Below are 19,190 nucleotides of genomic sequence, written 5' to 3'. Positions count from 1 at the left end.
GATGTGAGGGCTGCATCTCGTCTCCTCTCTCTCCTCACCTTTTTTTTTTTTTCTTTCTCTCTTCTTTCTCGGGCTTTTTCACACAGCCGCCCCCTCCCCTCGTTTTTCTCTAGAGTAAACGTACCGGTCTGTAAATACACACCGACACCGGTTTCTTTTTCGGGCTCTTTTTCCGCAGAGGCCCAATCTTTGATCCGGCTGAGCGTGCACCTCGGGTAGCAGGGCAGAGCCCCGCGGCCAGGGGCTCCCTCAGCGACCTCGCTCCGTCTCGCCCGCCGGTGCCGCCCCCGCAGCGCCATGGATCACCAACCCAAGTTCTTCGAGAACCTGTCGGGCACCGGAAAGGCCATTGGGGTGCTGACCAGCGGCGGCGAGGGGGGAGGCGGGAGCGCAAAGGGCCTCCCGGGCAGGCAGGGCGCCCATGCGGGAGGCCGGGGAAGGAGCTGGTGGGTGTAGCAGCGCCGGCGAGAAGGGAGGAGGAAGCATGGGCTGCCCCGGGGGCGCCCGCGGGAAGCCGCGCCGGTAGAGGCACATGGAGATGGTGGAGAGAAGGAGGTCTGGGAGTGGGGCACACGAGGCTGCCGTGGTTCTCGGGTCCCTCTTCCCGTGCTGGCCTTCGAGCTGTCTCTCCTGCCATGTTCATTTAAAAGATAAACCATTTTTGCGCGGCCTGGGCGCCCGAGCTGCAAACATACCCTCATCCTTCCTCCTCCCTCCCTTTCTCATCACTTTTCCTCTGAGTCTGCTTTGCCAGGCAAGAGGGTAGAAACGCTCCGGTAACTTTTACCACCAAAATGCCTTCAGCCCTCGGGAGATGGTGGGGAGAGGAGAGTGAGGAGGGAGAGCGGATGGCAGATGTGAGCGGGAGAGGAGGTCGTGCTGCCTTGCACGGCGGGTGGGAGGCTGGCTGCGCTGCTGGGGCTCTGCCAGCCCTCGCTTCATCTGCTTTTCACTTCGTTTTGGCACCAGGAACGCTTCTGTGTTCCTACCGATGACTTAGAAAGCTCACATGGTGGTTTACTCTCTAGCCTCGCAGGAGTATGCTGGAAACGTGTTTCACGTCCTTAAATCTCTTAAGTATAGAGGGAGTCCTAGCTACAGGACAGGACAAACAAAAGACCTATAGACCCTAAGAGGGAAGGGGAAGAAAAGAGACTTGATCGCAATATACTTAGTCATGGAGTCATGTTTTCCTATGCTTTCGTTTCCCCTTTTTCTACCAGAACATCTCATATATATTAACAGTTGGAAGTTTCAGTTAATTACAATTTCAAATGTGTAATGCTCCATGCTACTTGAGAGGGATCTTGCTCTGCTTTTTTCAGGAGAGTGGTTTAGTGATGATTGCCTTTGGCTCCTTCCCTTAAATGACGATTACTTTATTTTTTTGCTGGGAGTGTCTCGAAAGTACTTTCACTTAAAGAAGAAACGGCACTCGAGATTCGCATTTGTGCAGGGGGAAAAAAGCCTCTCCTTCCTTTCCGGGTGGGCTCGGCAGTTTGATGACCGTTTTCTCCAGCTTTTTACGTGGGGACGTCCGCGGCTGGGGAGTTGTGCCCGATTTCCCGGGGTGCGAGCGGGTGCCGGCAGCAGCCCCTCCCTCTCCTCTCCTCCCCTCTCCCCCACGCGGTAGTAGTTTGCGTGGACCAGTGCCTCTGCTGTCCCTCCCCACCGCCGGTGTGTACGTGATCCGCCGCGAGTCGCTGCAGATTCCGCCTCTTTGCGTCATCTGGGCCGGGAGAAGCATCCTCCCTCCCCCTGCCCGCAGGAATAACGGGGAGCCCCCGGGTTTACCTGCGGTTATCTGAAGCTTTTCCTAATCAGGGGTGGAAGGGATTTGGTACCAAGTCGGAGAGGAAAATATTGCCGTTCCGGAGAAAAAGCAAATTGATGCCCTTAAATGGTTTCTCTTTTGCCCCTCGGTGGGGTTACACTTGTTCAAGTTCTGCCCACAGTTTGCTCTCAGTGTCATCGACTCTGCTGCTAAATGATTCTAGGAGGGACTCTGAATCAAGGCATCTCTGTTTTAATGGTCTGGTCGCTGTATCGCCATTTTAATTTTAAAGTGTGACAGGGCACTGCCTCAAGCAGCAGTAGTGCATTCAGCAAAAGGCTGAGCCCTGCGACTTGCTTCCACATGGCTGGAGATTATATAATGCAGCAGCAGATGTATCTCTCTTCATAAAGTATTAATCTGCACTCTCCACCATGTGAATTAAAGCATTTAAAGGACTTGCAGAAGCCATGGGTAATGTCTAGACTATTATCCGGCAGATTGCAGCTGCAGTGTATTTACATGGAGGGATAAAAAGTAACAGTCTGCGAAAGTTGCTGTCTGAGGAGTCAGGGTGTCACAAAGACCAGACAAAGTAAACTGGACGCCTTCCAAGTAATTTTGTAGGCAGCATTGTTGTCCTAACTTAGAAGAACAAGGAAAAAAAAAATTACAACTTGATCATTTTAATTGAATCACACAACACAGTTGAGGTTTATAACCCTTACTCTCTTGGTAACAGTATAGATATGTACCATATGCAACCTCAAGCCTGTTTGCATGCTGGGTTAGGAGTTAAACAAGGGACAGGATGAGTCACGCCCTGTCAAGGTCATTTGCCCTCTGTAGGGCAAATGTGCGAGAGAAGTGAAGTTATGAAGCATAAGCAGAAGGAAATATGCTGCTATTACTGCAGAATGTTTGAAAATGTGTCCAAGCAAACTGGAGGTGAGGCAAAACTACTAACTCTGAAGTAAGCAAAAAAGTACTAATATAAAAAAGACTTCCAGTGTTTTTGTGAGGTTTTATTCTAGGTTTGTTAGACACTGGTAATCTTCAGAATATCTGTAATGCAAACTAAGCTCACAGGAAATTGGATGAAAAGAACACCCATTAGTATTGCAGTAAACATGTAATCTTCCTATCAATAGGTGCCTTGATTTAGATTGGTGGGCTGTAAGTCAGCCTAGGACAAAATATGCTTGAATTTATTTTAAAATAGAAGTCTCTGCCTTTGCTGTTATTGCACTTTTTTAATAATTTAGAAACAGCATTAGGTAAATTACACAAGCCTTTCGATTTATAGGACATGTTAAATTTTAAATTACTTCTCCACATTTGTGGTATTTCCTTGAAAGGTTTTTTTGTTTGTCCTTTTTACTACCCATGGAATGTTAAGGACTACAGAATGTGTACATCTCATACTGGAACTTGTTTAGTCACCACATTTTAAACACAGGTGTATTATATTGGTTGGTGGAGTTAAAGAATTCATCAGTGATTTATTTGACAGAAAAAAAGATACGTATTTTGTACACTTAAGGTTTGTAAGTACTAAACTTTTCAGTCTATCACTTTAGCTAGTCAGCTGTTAAACTGTGAACTAAACCAAGTACTTTCCACCATAATCACCTTGAGAGACAAAGGACGTTTTGACAACTGATTGTCAAAATTTAAGTGTTAGTTCTGTTTCTGGACTATTTCTAAATTGTAGTGGTTGCAGCTCAGAAAGGTGGACTAATAAATGGGTTTTACGTCATGCTTCTGTCTTCTCTTTGTGGGACTGGCCGTGGTCTGCTTCAGGTCATGAAGCACGCTGGTTGTATGCCAGCCCCTGCCACAGACAGTTTTGGCTGCCCTAGGTAACATCTGTTCGTATAACCTCCAATCAGACTGCTTATTCTAGGACTGCGATGGGTGTGGCTCAGCAGCAGGAACAACATCACTTGAAAGCTTCTGATGGAAGGTGGCTGTGTACTGTTGGGGAACGATGTGTTTGTGGCTGCTTGGAGCTGTTGCCCAATTTACTGGCTCAAGATCATTGTCTTTGAACGTGGCTGTGTTATTTTTGAGATAAATTCAGAGGTTTAGTGTTGTGGAAGACAGCATAAGTAAGGGACTTACGGATTACATGGTAATGGTCTGGAATATCATAGACTGTGACTGCTGAAGTAAAGATCTGCCTATCTCTACATTTGAAGCATTACAGGCTTCCCAACACTTCAAGGCATATTTAATATAGTAGTGCAGATGTACTGCTCTTGTCCTAGTAGCTTACATTGGAAGAAGAAATTTTGCCACTGAACAAATAAAAACACTTTACTCCTTCAGCAACTACTGAGCTTAGAAACAGCTAAAAAACCTCTACAGCCTCTTGGATTCCACAGTTTTGGAATAGCACAGACCATGACTGTGGAAGCAAAGATCTACATATTTCTACTCTTGAAGCATTACAGGCTTCTGAGGAACATCACAAGACTTATTAAATAAGGTTGTCCTGGTAGCATATGATAGAAAAAGAAATTTTGCCACTGAACAAATAAAATAAATAAAAACCCCCAAACAAACAAGAAAACCATAATCCCCCTAAACAAAACAACCCACACTCCTTTTGTCATCCAAATTACAGTTTATTTGTTAACACTTATGTAATTTGAAGATAGTCACAAGAAATATTTGAATTCTAGCCCCCCAAAAAGCTACCTTTCCAGCAAATAAAGTGTGTATATACATGTATATAAAGTACATGTATATGTGTCCATATATATAATATTATAAATATAATTTGTATATAAAATTAAGGAATCTAGTTATTAATGGATGAGTGTAACTATTTCAGTGCACTTAATGTTTTGGAGGAACTGCTTCTATACTTACTGTGGATTCTATAATTGAAACTTAAGATTTCTTTAGATTTTTGAAGAAGGAGATATGTATGTAGTCTAGATGTTATGCTGTTGTATATATTTGTGCTGTAGAATGTTCTGATCTAATAGTGCTACTGTTTAGAAAAATTGTATAGTATTTTCTTTGGGTATCTAGAATCATTATTGTCCTTTTATGCAATAAAATATGTTATGTAATTAAAAGTAAATGGAACAAACCCAAACTGTTTTTGTAAACATTTGTTCAGTTCTTGTATTTGACTGCTGCTTCTCAGCTTTCCTTTTGATGATTCTAGGCTCTTACAACGCTACTCATACATCCATTTACATACATGAATAAAGTCTTTCTGTTTGGTAATGTTTAGACATTTTTCTTAGTTTCTGTGTTTTCACAGAATCACAAGGGTTGGAAGCGACCTCGGGAGATCATCTAGTCCAACCCCCCTGCTAAAGCAGGCTCTCCTAGAGCATTCTACACAGGACTTCATCCAGGCGGGCTTTGAATATCTCCAGAGAAGGAGACTCCACAACCTCCCTGGGCAGCCTGTTCCAGTGCTCTGTTACCCTTAGAGTAAAGAAGTTTTTCCTCATATTCAACTGAAACCTCTTATGTTTCAGTTTGCACCCGTTGCCCCTAGTCCTGTCGCTGGACACGACTGCAAACAGACTGCTTCCATCCTCGTGACTTCTGCCCTTAAGATATTTGTACGTGTTGATAAGGTCCCCTCTCAGTCTTCTTCAGGCTGAACAAGCCCAACTCTCTCAGCCTTTCCTCGTAGGGGAGGTGCTCCAGTCCCTTTATCATCCTAGTTGCCCTCCTCTGGACTCTTTCTAGGAGTTCCTCATCTTTCTTGAACTGGGGAGCCCAGAACTGGACACAGTACTCCAGGTGGGGTCTCACCAGGGCAGAGTAGAGGGGGACGATAACCTCCCTCGACCTGCTGGCCACACTCCTCTTAATACACCCAGTTTTGCTATATGGTCTTTTAAGTCTGGGTCTTTATTCAGGGTAGCACTTAAACATATGCACTGAGTCATTAAGCATGCATTAAAGCCAATGTTTATCTTTAAAGTAGGTGGTACTTAACTTGATGTTTGTCCAAGATGCTTAGTTTTGACTTTTATTTTATATGATTAGTATTAGTTATTTATTTGAAGGCCTGTCTAGCTGACTAAAGTGAGGAAAACTTGGTTTAAACACAAAATAGTGTTTTAATTTTACTCCAGCTCCTCTGTTGTAGTGGTGCATATGTATGTGGAATAGGATGTAGGCATGGTAGAGGAATACTCTTTTGGGGGAAGGGAGTGCCTTCAAAATAATTTAAAGATTTCTGCAGTACTGTTTGTAACCTGCTATGAAAATTATTGCTTTCAAAGACAATTGAATAGACAATGTAAAGAAGGACAGTAAATTATCAACTGTTAAATTGATTTCATCGTTGTGTAAAGCCATGTAAGTAGTTGCAGATTACTTGATCTTTGCTGAGTGCAAATGAGCAAAATAAATCCTTTTAAAAAAAAAAAACAAACCTCTGTCAAAGACTTTAATGCAAAAGCAAATGGTAATTCTTATGATGTAAAAAAAATACTGGTTTTACTCGTGGCTTTCTTTTGAAGCTGCTATTCTAATCCTATATATTTATCAGGCTATACTTATTCAGGACTAAATCCATGGTTCACCCAGTAAATCTCTTTTTTGGTAATAAGCATATAATTACATTTCATAGTTATGATAATTCACAAATACTATTGTAAGACTCCACAAATAATCAAATACAGCAACATTTTGTTAGACAAGTTCTGCAGAGACTTCATGAAATTCTCTGTATTTACATACTTGAATCACTGCAAGCGGTGTATTCAGAATTAGATAGGCAAAATGTAAAAGTCAAAAGCTTCAATATTTTAACTGTATTTTGTAGATGTCCAATTATAACATCCATTAGTCCTCAGTCCTTCTGAAATGTACGATACTTCTTTAGGAGCTTGCCAATAAACACCCAAGTCCTTTTTCTGTATAAAGAGATAAAATACAGCCCACCAAATAATAATAGTATGTATGTTGCATGAATTTATAAAGCTACGGTGGTGGTACTGAGAAGATGCTTTCTGTCTCTAATTGTGTTTGGGGTTTGTGTTTGGTTTTTTGTTTTGTTTTGTTTTGTTTTTTTTCCTGGGCTTTTGTCCTTTCTTGCAGCAGATAAATCATGAATTTTACCATTTTTTTGTGTAAGACACATGGAAACTGGGAAGTATTCACTAAGAAAATATGGGGCTGTATTGTGAATATATTCACATGGAAAGAATTAATGGGTTTTTTATTTTGAGAAATGAATGTTTATATTTTACTCTATTTTAGAAGTATGAACATTAAGCCAAATCAACATTTGTAGGCTAAATTACACATAATGAATGTATGGCAGATCTAGAGAACTTTTAATGAGAACAGTTACTACCCTTTAAAACACACTGATGAAGGGAGGTTCAGGCTAAAGATAAAAAGCTAGCATACATGACGAATAAAGTAGAAATGTGATCAAGAAACAGATAAAAGACAAGGATGTATCTTTGGTAGACACTTGAATGTTTACATTTAATGCCTTACTATTTTATTAAATTATTTTTATCTAACAAAATTATTTTGCTTTAGCCTGTTTGGATCACAGACACTTTTTCTTTATTCTAATTAGATACTTGGAATACAGAGACTACTGATGAATTAGACACCATAGTCTTTATAACTGGACATATATTAGAGAGCTGAAAGAATCCTAGTGTTTCTTCTCGTGTGCCAAACGAGAGAGGTGACAAAGTTGAACCTCAAACACAGGAGGTTCTTAAAAGGGCAGTTCTGAGTAGTCCTCACCCAGTGAGGATGAACTGTTTCCCTTCAGAAAGTGAACCTTTTAGCTGCTCTTCTAGAATTTTGCAGCCAAATGGAAAAAAAAACCCCACAACCTTCCACAAACAAACACCACTCCCCCCTCCCTCAGAAAAAAACCCAAAACCAAAACAAACCACCAAAAAATCCAACCCCAAGCTACCAAAAAACTTCCCTACCAATCAACTAACAAAACCAACCTCCCACAGAAAATGTTGGCATTAATAGAAACAACCTGTGGACTTTGACGAAAGCAGTAGCTTGTTCTTCTGTCTTCCCTGTTTGAGGAAAATGGCAGTGCTATGAAGAACTCTCAGTTTTGTGAAGTTAAAGGTCTTCGTCTCCACTTTTCGAGGGTCATTGTGCGTGAGGGGTGGAAGGGTTCTTCTTGTTATGAAAACTGTTTCACTGAGGAGAGAGCTCGGCTCTGTGTAGTAGATCTGTTTTTATTGCAGACGTAGCATACTAACTTTGTTTTCAGTACAGCCTGTCAGATGGGATTCTCTGCTTTTCTTTGGCGTCATCCGGTTCATCGTCCAAAGCTGTGCTTTTAGCAATCTTGGCATTTGAGAACTTTTTCCAGCTCTGCCATAAGGCTACATCTGGCTGAGAGAGTTCTTGCTGTTATTTCCTGGTACAGAATTTATGTGAAAACACTGTTACTTGTGATTTTAATCTTAAGGTTAAGTGACATCTATACAAACAACAAAGCAACTTGATTTTGGCAAACTTAATTTTTTTGTTTTGCGTTGGGCAACTTCAGGAAGTTTCTGGTATGTTCCTAAGTAATAAACCTTTGGGAAAACCTCAGTCTCATTCTTTATTCAGACAGGTAAGCTTTTATAGCTCAGTATTTTTTCCAATAATGGTGGATATTGTAGGAAAGATCTTTATGGCTTACTGTGGTGTGGGTTTATCTATTCCAGTTATTGACTTTTTACATCTTTAGATAGGTGAATATTTAACACCTGTGTCAAACAGCAGAGATGACCTACTACTTTGCTATTTTGATATCAAGTGCAACAGATTTGGAGAACTGGTGCCCAATACTTTGGGTTGTCACCTTCTTGGCATCCCTTTTCAACTGATGTGCCAAGGCTATTTCTTTCAGTGTAGCCTAACTGCTTCTGTCTTCATGCTTTGCATAATCTCTTGGGTCTGTTTAAGTGGTATGGAAACAATTAGTTTATTACTTTTGGGAGCTTCCTGAATAATGAATAAGGTATTTGAAGGGATAGGTTATAACAGAAATTAATTTGACCCATGTAGGGGGATGAGTGAGAAACTAACTGTTGCTCAGGAGGTTAAGTGTTTGACCATTGGACTTAAATGGAAGTTTTTACATTAGTATAATTTCAGACGTCTGTGAACAGAGAATTCCAATGACACCTTGCAGTTCTGGGAAGGAAAGTGGCATTTAGGCACTTTACTGTCAAATGAATCCATGCAGCATTTCTTGTGTTAATTTACTGGTGCTTCCATCTTTTTAAGTGGGCACTGTCAGTGTCATGAACTTTTATTGTGCTCCCCACAACATACTGTGTATACCTGTGGTACTTTGGAAAGCTCAGGAAAAAGAACTGTTACAATATAATTTCTCCTTTGAAGGAGCTAAATTTTTTCTGGCTGAATGTTTTACGTTTCAGACAGAAAACTAATCATTACTGTGAATTGAATTTACTTTCTGTTTCTGGTTTGGCAGCTGTTACTTTTACAATGCTGTTTTACAATCAATAGCAATTTAATATCTGATTAACACGCATACTGGCATCCACATAATTATTGTAACAAAGCAAATACTTCTGCGCCTTTCATATTCATAGGCTGATTGCACTGTCATTAATTTAATAGATGCTGATCATTGTATGTCTTTAGGAATGAATTAATGTGGGTTTTTTTTTAAAGACACTGAAAATTTATGTTATACAAAAAATATTCGATAAACTATAACAATGTGATTTTGCTTTTTCTTCCCAGGTATGAATGCTGCTGTGCGCGCAGTAGTACGCATGGGAATCTATGTAAAAGCCAAAGTGTATTTTGTTTTTGAGGTTAGTTTTTGTTTTATTCATTCTGTATTTGTCTTCTGACTATAATTCAGTTTTTGTGGAAACCTCATGGACAATGTATAGTGTAAATTAAAAAATTTTGTAGATGACATTCCCTTTCATCATATCAATGTTTTATTTCATATTTTTTAGTGTTGTGGAAAGTACTTTTTACAAGGTATATGCTAAAACTATTTCAGTTGAAAATAATTTTTTAAATATATGGAATTCTTTATGTGCCACCAGAAGCTTGAAAATACTGAGAAAACTGGAGATGGTAGTCATCCAGCACCGAGCTATGTATTTGTGTACTTGTTAGATGTTTGGCCCCAAATACTGTGCTTTATATTTACCTTCCTAAACCTAGTTAAACTACTAATTCTTAATCCTTTGACTTTCCCCCAGTCCATTTCCCTAGGGTATGATAAGGATGCGCCATCACCCTAATTTCACAGATTACACAACCTGTTTTTGATCAAAAGTACTGTCAGGCTGGTGCCATCTTTCATGGCTTATAGGTAGAAAATTGTAACTGAAAAGACTCCAACCAACAAATATAAAGACCCCACCAAAAAACCTGCGCCATCAGTAGTGTGTCCAGACATCAGAATTATGATTCAACCAATGTGATTGAAGCTTATGACTGCATGTGCATGAAGACTGTTAACTTCCAGAAAAAATGATAAGACAAGTTTATTGTAAATGCCAAAATAATACTGTACATGTATGTCTTAGTGGAAGGCTAAGTTAGAGTTAGACAGCCGCATGATGGACGCTTTCAGTTTTTATAAAATTTGCAGATTAAACAATACAGTAAATATATTAGCAAGAAGTCATTCTTTTCACACTGGAATTCCTGTACAACTCCTTAGAATTTTGAGGTTATTACAAATCATAATAAATACTTGATATGGGGCAAAACTTGGCAGGCAATATTCCTAGCAAAATGTAATTTTTATGTTTAATATAAAAATATGGAGTACTAGAATTCATAGAAGTGCTAGGAAAATACTTTGGTTTTAGTTTTGTGGATGCAAAATATACAATTTAGCTTTAAAAGGTAGCTATTTATCCATTTTCTTTCTGTCTCTGCTTATTCCTATGGTTCATTTACTAAAGAGATGCGAACTATATTGAAATGCAAATAAGCAGAGCACTGTGCTTCAAAATTCTTTTGTACTACAGTGCTACAGCAAGAAGCTCTGAATACTTAGTGTGTGCTAATTACATGGCCAATCTGTAGAATTCCTTCAGTGTTCAGCTGTTTTGCGGGCTTGCTGAAATGGGTCAGATACTTTTGTGGAAATAAGGAGGTTTTTCTGGATGTCTTTGGAGGCCAGGACTTGGATTTTTTTTTGTTTTTATTATTATTATGTTTAACTTAAGAATTGACGTCTTTATAGTTCATCTTACAGTATGCTTACTTTTGTCACCTTTCAAAAACTTTTGTATCATAGAGTGTATTCAATGATAAATTTCCAGAGAAAATTTTGATATTTCTGTTTTTCTGAACTTAGCAAAATTGCACTATTTAAGTTATCATGTTCCTCTGGAGTTTGCCAGTGTGAAGTCTTAGATATTTCTGAATGAAAATTGATTGTAAAGATCAAGTCAGTGCTGGAGTTTTGAGTTTCCATTGTAAGTTGTCATTCTGTCTTCATTGTAACAGTGTAGTCTGGGAGAAAAATACACATTTCACTGTAAGTACGGGTAATGGCTCTGAAAGCCATCTTTGCTTCTAGATTAGTCCGTTCAGCTCTGTGTTTCAGGAAGTACTGAATGCCAAGCTTTTTTCATCTCTGCGTTAATTAAAATATTAAGTCAGTTTTCTTTCACAATGCATATAAGTACTTCAGAGAAACACTGTTGCAAACTTTGAAAAGAAAGAACTATTTAATTTCAACATGTTGAAATAGGAAACAGATGCAGGTGACAAGTGTAGTGCAAGGTAAAAGTCTTAGGGTAAGACTTGTCACTAATGATCCCTATTATAAGCTTTTACATGATGTATACAGAGGAGATATTTTTGTATATACTTGTAGTTGTTGTATTTGATAGTTTTAATAAGGTCCTTCTAAATTAGATGCAGACTTCAGTGTGTTAAGCGATGAGAATAGTGTATTTTCAGCCTACATTTTGACTAAGCATTTTAACTAGACACACATATGTCAAGGTAAAGTTATACTTGTATTGAAGCTGCTCTGAAAAAGTGAAGAAAAATATTAAAGTCTGCTCTGAAAAAGTGAAGAAAAAAATTAAAGTGGCAACATCCGAAAGGTGAAAAATGTTTTCTCATTTGGAGCCAAAAATGGAGTTAAAGGTCTCAGCCTTTACAAGCCTACGTTGCTCTAGTTGTCATATTCTCTTTTTCTCCTGTAACTTTCTCTGTCATAAGAACTTTGTTTTTGCTCTAAAACCATCCGTCTTCTACAGATGTAGCCAAAACTAGCTCCATATTCTAGATAAAACAATAACTCTATTTTCCTTTTGTTTCCTAACTCCATTTTGCTTTATTTTGTGATGAGCGAGAGGTTACCAAGATAAATAAATAAAAAGTGGCAACGAACTAGATATAAGTAATTTTCTAACCTTTTTAAAGTTGAGTTTACCAAAGCCCAAAGAAACAGTTAGACATTGGAATTCTTGGGCTCTTTGGACATGCTTTGATTCCCCAAAGAGAAAAAAAAGCCCCTCACTTATGTGAAAATTAAAACTATAAAATAGTTTATTTAAAAACTATAATTTATTATATTTGTATATAATTTATATAGTTCATAGAAACCCCTAATTTTATAGTTATAAATGTAAAAAAAAAACCCAACCCTTGTATCTTAATTAATTGAAATTAACCTATTTGAAAATGTTGCTATTAATTCGTGGAAACAGCATTTATTCTGTACAGTTGCCCAAGTTTCATATTTTAGTCATGTTAACATCTTATGGTATTTAATTTTAGTATATAAAGAGTCTGTAGTCACCCTCACTGACTAGCATCACATTATTCCTCTAATCTACCCCAATCCGAATTAAAATTTGAGTACCCATGGATTTATTTGTTTTATGCTGTGAAAATCTAGGAGATGGAAGTATGTGTGAAAGTACTGGGTTGCTGTAGGAGGCTATTTTAAAATTTTTTCACTAACCAGAAGTGTTTTAAGGTGGTTTTTTTTAGTCTTTTGGTTTTGTTTAGCTTTTTTTTTTTTTTTTAATTAAGAATGAGAAGAAAAAGTGATGCCTCTCAATTATGGCAATTCATTTTAGAAACTGAGGTCTTAAATATAATATAATACAAATAACCTGCCCTTTTTCCAGGGTTGAAGCATATAGTTCCCAGTGGATTCGTGCTCTTACTACTAAGCTATGGAACTTTTAGATTCTTCATCTTGATTAAGAATCTTTTTCTCAAGAGGCCAGCATTGGAAATGCAATGGTACGGCAGTCACGGATTTCTGTGAGGAAAACTTCCTGTCTTTTATGTGGTGGTTTGTGCACTCCGTGATGCTAGTATTTTACATTGTTGAGCAGTAGCTGAAAAAGCTCAGTAAATAAACTGAAATAACTGTTAAAGGCCCCAGATGTGTCTCATGTAACGTATCAGAAGATGGCTTGTTCTTTTTCAAAAGCTTTTGCTTGTAGAGTTAAGACTGGAAGCAAGGTTTACTGTCTCTGCCACTCTCTCCAGGAGTTACAGTGTATATGTATGTGCCCTTTGAACATATGACCGAGAGAGAATTCCTCTTACTCAATTTTGAATATTCAGATTTTGGGTAGATGAAGGAATAAGCATAAAATGGAGTTGATCTTCAAGTATTGTGCTTGCTGTATTTTGAGTTTGCTTGTTTCCATTCTTGCCCCATACTTCTAGTACCGAAGCTGCTATTTTTAGAATCTAGTGTAAGATATTTTTTTTAATGTAAATTGACAGGTCCCCTGTTTTTATTTAGGTCTATATTCACATCTGCCAGTAATTTTCAGTAACCAGACAATTGTAACAGTTTGAACTATTTGATAAAATATTTCAAATTCTATCCCACCTTTAAAATGGATTGCACAGTCCCCAAGTGAGCATCAGTGTTTAAATAACTAAAATGATAAATGGAAATCATGATCATTATTAATACTTCAGTTATAATTGGTCATCTTTTTTTCCCCTATAGCTTTTCTATAAAGTTGCTTTAATTCTATGGCTTTTGTATCACTTAATGATATGGAAGAACAGCATGGAAATTCTAGCTACATTGTTTAGAGCTAGCTTATATACACTATTTGGCAAGCAAAACTGAGTTAGAAAAAGCTAATGTAACAGATAAAGTTGATCAGGCCTGTTGCAAAAGCTCACTGTCCTTACCTTGTAGTGGGAGGAACTTTTAATACAGCCTATGTTCCTGCATGTCTACACAGGAAAAGTAGAACCGATGTGGGCTCCTGACCAGAATGCTCGAGACCTTTCTACTCTAAAGACGCATGGTGCCAGGAGTCTGTCCTAGCTCATCCTTAGCCTAGCTGTAAGGTGTTTCAAATCTTACAGACAATTTCAAATAGTTTATCCATTTGCTTTTCCCTGTGTTTTGGATTTGTAGATTGGGAATTTTTATCCACGAGTCTCATGAGATGTATATAATTGTGTATGTATTGTATATACTAGTTTCTTGGATCCACTTTTTTTATTTTCTCTCTCAAGTAAAAAAGGAAGGTGAATGGTTGGAGCAAATATGTGAACTGTGTATCTGTCAGCTTGTAGTACAGCTTACTATAGTCAGTGTTACGAATGGAGTTAGAATGCAACATCACACTATTCTTTCAGGATTTGTTGCATGTGAATCTTGGTGTTAGTATAGTTGCCAGTAGTAACACCAATGGGAAAAGCTTTCAACCCATTACTGAGTAATATAAGGAACATGGGATTCTTTGCTTTAAAAACAAAAAACCAATCAGATTTGTGATAAGTGAACTTAATAATTTATTAGCCTTCATCAAAGTCAGTTGGATTCACTGGAATATTTTCATCTGAAGATCTTTGCACTTTATTTGAGAAAGAATTTTTAGTTTTTTTAAAGTTAATATGTAGATCAAGCATTATTTCTTTTTCAACTTTTTCTAATTTTGAAGAAATTGTGCAAATAATGTCTTAGCTTCAGGTCGTGTATACATTAGTATACAAGACAGTATGTGTATGCATTAGGTACATATCAAAGTTATCTGGAGAGTGTACAAAATATTGAAAAGATCAGTTGAACAACAAAAAGTAGAGGCATAGATAGCTTTCCACCTAGCTGTTTCTTTACTATTACTTGATCATCTTATATGTAAATTCATCAGTCAAGTCTCACTGAGCAGAAACTTCTGTGCCTTTCCCTTGGAATCTGTACTAGGATTCTGGAAAGCTTAATCTGAATAACTTGTACTTTTGCTGAGTCCAGGTTATCTTTATATTGTTATCCTACCGTGCTAGCGAGGAACTCCACATATGATATGGTATTCATGTAATATATATGGCTTTTTAAGCCAGCGTAGGCTTAGTATATTTCCAAGTTAGTGCTTACTGGATAGAATCTACATAATGCTCTGGATCATGCCAAAGTTAAGTGTTTCCAGTTTATAATGTCAGTTTAGCTGTCTTCTAATTTCCCTTCTATTTCTAGTTCCACTTGATTTATTATTGAGAACCCCAAAACTAAATGTGTATGGTCTTGCAAGAACTGCATACAGAAGAAAGGTTAACTAATTATTCCTCAGCATGATTAACCATTTATACACATAATCTAAAAATGGAGACATAAACATAGTCATGTTTGGTTTTTTTTTTCCATTTGGTGGGGTTTTGTTTGTTTTCTTTAACCTAGTATGTTTTTTTCCCTTTGGATTTAAATAAATGTCAAAAGGTGAATGGTAACTCCAGTTTTATTCTGGTGTCTATATCAGTTAAGTTTTTCTAGGTTAGAACATCACTGTATTTTCTCTTTTTTTTTTTTTTTTTTTTTCAAATCAGGGTTCACAATATCACCTAATAGAAAAGAATCTGTAATGTCACTGTCTTTCTGATAGTATTTATGCAGTGAGTTAATAAAGCCAGGCATAACAAAACCCTTCAGCTGCTCACTAGATAGTTTTCCTTCTTTCAGCTAAGTGTAGTTCTTTCTATATTACAGGATGCATTGGTTTTTGAATACCATTTAAGTTAAGGTATTAAGGATTTCTTAAATCACTAAAAGTTGTATTTTTCTACTAAATTTCTTTCATCTATTTGTTGTGTAACTGCCTCCAAAAAAGAATAAAGATTATGTGACCTGATTTCTTCTTCCTTTATGAAAAAGTTTTGATTGTTGCTCTTTATTTTGTTTTGCCTATTACCTATCTTGGGGGAGAAAAGTATACAAAGTTTTACAAAGTTAGCTGTTTTTCAAAGATCGTGACCTCAGCCTGAGGTTATGTTTTTATGAAGCGCATTTTACAATACTTTTCAGAGTTCTTCAGTCTTTGTCGTTTTTCAAAAATAGCTGAATATTTATTCCTAAGAAAGGATAAATAGTTGCCATTCTAGTTTATAAGCTGTGTAAAGTATTTGTCTTGAAGTTGTCTTTGGAACTGATCTTTTAGGAAGAGGGTTTGTTTGACTTTTTTTACTCCCCTAATGTGATACCTGCTTGAATGTTGTTTCATTTAAATTCAGTATTTTTTTTATTCAGTGTTTTTAATTACTTAAAGTAATTTAAATTTAAACTTAAAGTTGCATTAAAATATGCAAGGTGAGTATTACTGCAGTGTTACACAACTTTACAGATCAGACTTCTGAAATATTTTTTTCTTTTTCAGGGTTACCAGGGAATGGTTGATGGAGGTGATAATATTGTAGAAGTTTCATGGGAAAGTGTTTCAAGTATCCTGCAAGTGGTAAGTGTTAGGGGGTGAGGGTGGGACCCCAAACCCTGTCTATTTAAACAGGGTACCAAAATTCTAGATCCAGGCAGACAGATTTGAATTCTGTGATGACTGGGTGACCAGCGCATACCATTTGTATCAGAGTCTGATTTCTACAGTATGGATGCTTGACACTTTCTAAATATCTTTGTGTGGCCTTGTATTTGGTACACAGAAATAATCTCGAAAACCTTTGTCCTAGATTTTCAACATTACATGTCATTAGCCTCCTAAAGCCATATTGTCAAGCCTATATTTAATAAAAAAGACATTATATGGCCAAAATATGAAACAACTGTGTTTTGTAAGGCAAGTGTTTTCTTACGAAACCCTTGGCTTTCTGTGTAAGTGGATTTAGAATTACAGTAATGGGTGTAATTGCAGTACAGTTCTCCAGAGCTCAGATAATATCGGTGTCTTTGCCTGTACATTTATATTACAACGTTCTGCAAAGGGGGCCATTTGGATCTCCGTACACTTTTCCTCAGCATGGTATCGTTACCTCTTCCAGAGCAGATGCTATGTTTGGCAAAGAGGCCTTACTGCTTGCCAAGCTTTCTGAAAACTGCTTCCAGGTGAAGCATGGGCTTCTTTGGAGCTTTCTTTAAAGCTAATATAATAAACATAAAGCAGTTAGCAGAGAGAAAAACAGTTTTAATTTTTTTCAAACAAACAGTCTCTTTTCCACTTAAAACTATGTTTTTGTGAGTATGAAAATATCTAGTTTAGATGTGGTCTTTAGTCCTGAATGTTATTTTTAGAACATCTTCATGTGTACACTTCTACTTTTTTGTCTGTGGAGAAAGCTGAACTGCTTCTATTCCACATTTTTTTTCTTCAATTAGGAGCTATTGTGTATTGCAACGTAGATGGTAAAATAGTGCCTAGGACTGGCTTGAGAACTGAAACAGCTATTGATAGGGCAAATCATATCAGTACAACCTCTACAGATTTCAGCTCAGGTTTAGATTGGCATGACTGATCTATTGTAAGTTAAAGTGAAGGAAATGTTTGTGCAGAAGTGAGGTAATCATCTCCAGATTTGTTTGCAGGGAAAAAAAATAGTTTTGGAGTCTTTCTTAATCAATTTTATTTTTTACTGTGACAATAATTAAAGCAGAAATTAGACTTTTCATGAGTGACTGAACAGCATGAACACAGAAGATTTGTAAATAACTTATTTTCAGCAAGATGCCCAGCAATTTTCAGTGAGATGGCGCTTCAGTGTTTTTTGAAAATAATGACTTCCATTTTTGGAGGAAGCTCTTTAAATCTTATTAATAAAAACAGTAGATAAATTAATAAAACAAAAAATCCAACATTAGTCTGATCTATACAGCACTAAATGTGGATGCAGTTCTTTCTGTAATTCTGTAGAATGACAATAAATGATAATTGTGAGTTCTAGGGATACCTCTTTCCTGTTACTGTTTACACATTTCATGACTTTAGGGGAAAAATGTCACACTTTGAGGCAAATTCGTCCATATACTTAACTATTCAGTATCATATCACTTTTACTATTGTCATCACATATAAGTAATAACTAGATAATTAATTGGAATGCTGCTGAAATTAGCCCCAAATCATTTAACATTTTTCTTCAAGAGTAGCTCTTTATAAGTTTGTTTTTAGTGTATTTTTTCCCTTTTCCCTGGTGTGAGTATCTGCTCTTGAGACAATAATTTCCCACAGGTTTGATAATTCTTTGCTTTTCATTACTTTTTATTCACTGTAAAATTAAAGATGGAGGTTATGCTACAAAATAACCATTCATCATTAATCCATGTTAAAAAAATACCGTAAAATACTGTATTACAAACTAAAACTGTTACAATTCCTTTTTCTAGGGAGGTACAGTTATTGGTAGTGCACGCTGCAAATCCTTTCGTACCCGGGAGGGCCGCTTGCAGGCAGCCTACAACTTGGTTCAGAGAGGAATCACTAATCTTTGCGTGATTGGCGGAGATGGTAGCTTAACCGGTGCCAATCTGTTCCGTGAAGAATGGAGTGGACTTTTGGAAGAACTGGCACAGAAAGGTAAGTTTGCGTTTAGACCCTCTAGACCTCTGGGTAAATCTCCAGGGAAGTTACATACTCTTAACTATATATACACAAACTATATCCAGAGGATATTTCTTATGTTCAAAAATAAAATTCATACATTCTAGGAAATTACATGTTTTTTCATAAAGTAATAGGTTTTGATTTCTGTACATCCTCTCTTTTTGAATCATAAAAGTTCAAAAAGGCCCAATAAGTTTACTGGGCAACTGTGTGTGTGGCTGTTTACCCCCCTGTTATGAATAATTTTCAGGGCCTGATCTTTGAACCTTCTGCTTGAAAAGCTCTCTGCCCTCAAATCCAAACTGAGATGGTAATTCCTTTCCTACAACAAGCTACACGTTTGGTTGTCATTACATTATGATGCTTTCCTGCCTATATGTCAGTATTTGTTTGAGGTCAGAACATAAAGTGGCTGTTACTAAAAGTGCATCCAGCCCAGCGGTTGTCTTTAATAACATCCAAGAGAATGTATAGAGAAGAGTAAAGAACAGAACCAGCCTAAATAATGCTGCTCTGATGCTATATGTTATTCATAATATATCAGTACTCTGGTAGGTTCCATCCATTTCTGTCTTCAGGACTTCCTGAACAAGATGCTGTTAGCAGTCCTTAATTTC

The 19,190-nt window shown here is 37.4% G+C and overlaps 1 protein-coding gene across 1 annotated transcript in view; it reads left to right on the top strand.

Moving 5' to 3' along the window:
- The first annotated feature begins 6 nt into the window (after positions 1-6).
- LOC104128531 (phosphofructokinase, platelet) overlaps positions 7-19,190 on the top strand; it is a 48,737-nt gene continuing 29,553 nt past the window's right edge. Inside the window, exons 1-4 of the mRNA XM_035896804.1 lie at positions 7-376; positions 9,512-9,591; positions 16,402-16,479; positions 18,357-18,546. Of these exons, the coding sequence (XP_035752697.1) occupies positions 298-376; positions 9,512-9,591; positions 16,402-16,479; positions 18,357-18,546 (427 nt within the window). The 5' untranslated portion in view covers positions 7-297. The remainder of the gene's footprint in view (positions 377-9,511; positions 9,592-16,401; positions 16,480-18,356; positions 18,547-19,190) is intronic.

Source organism: Egretta garzetta, unplaced genomic scaffold (genome assembly GCF_000687185.1).
Source record: "Egretta garzetta isolate BGI_Z169 unplaced genomic scaffold, ASM68718v1 scaffold6, whole genome shotgun sequence".
Classification (NCBI taxonomy): Eukaryota; Metazoa; Chordata; class Aves; order Pelecaniformes; family Ardeidae; genus Egretta; species Egretta garzetta.
This window is presented reverse-complemented; position numbering and strand designations above follow the sequence as displayed.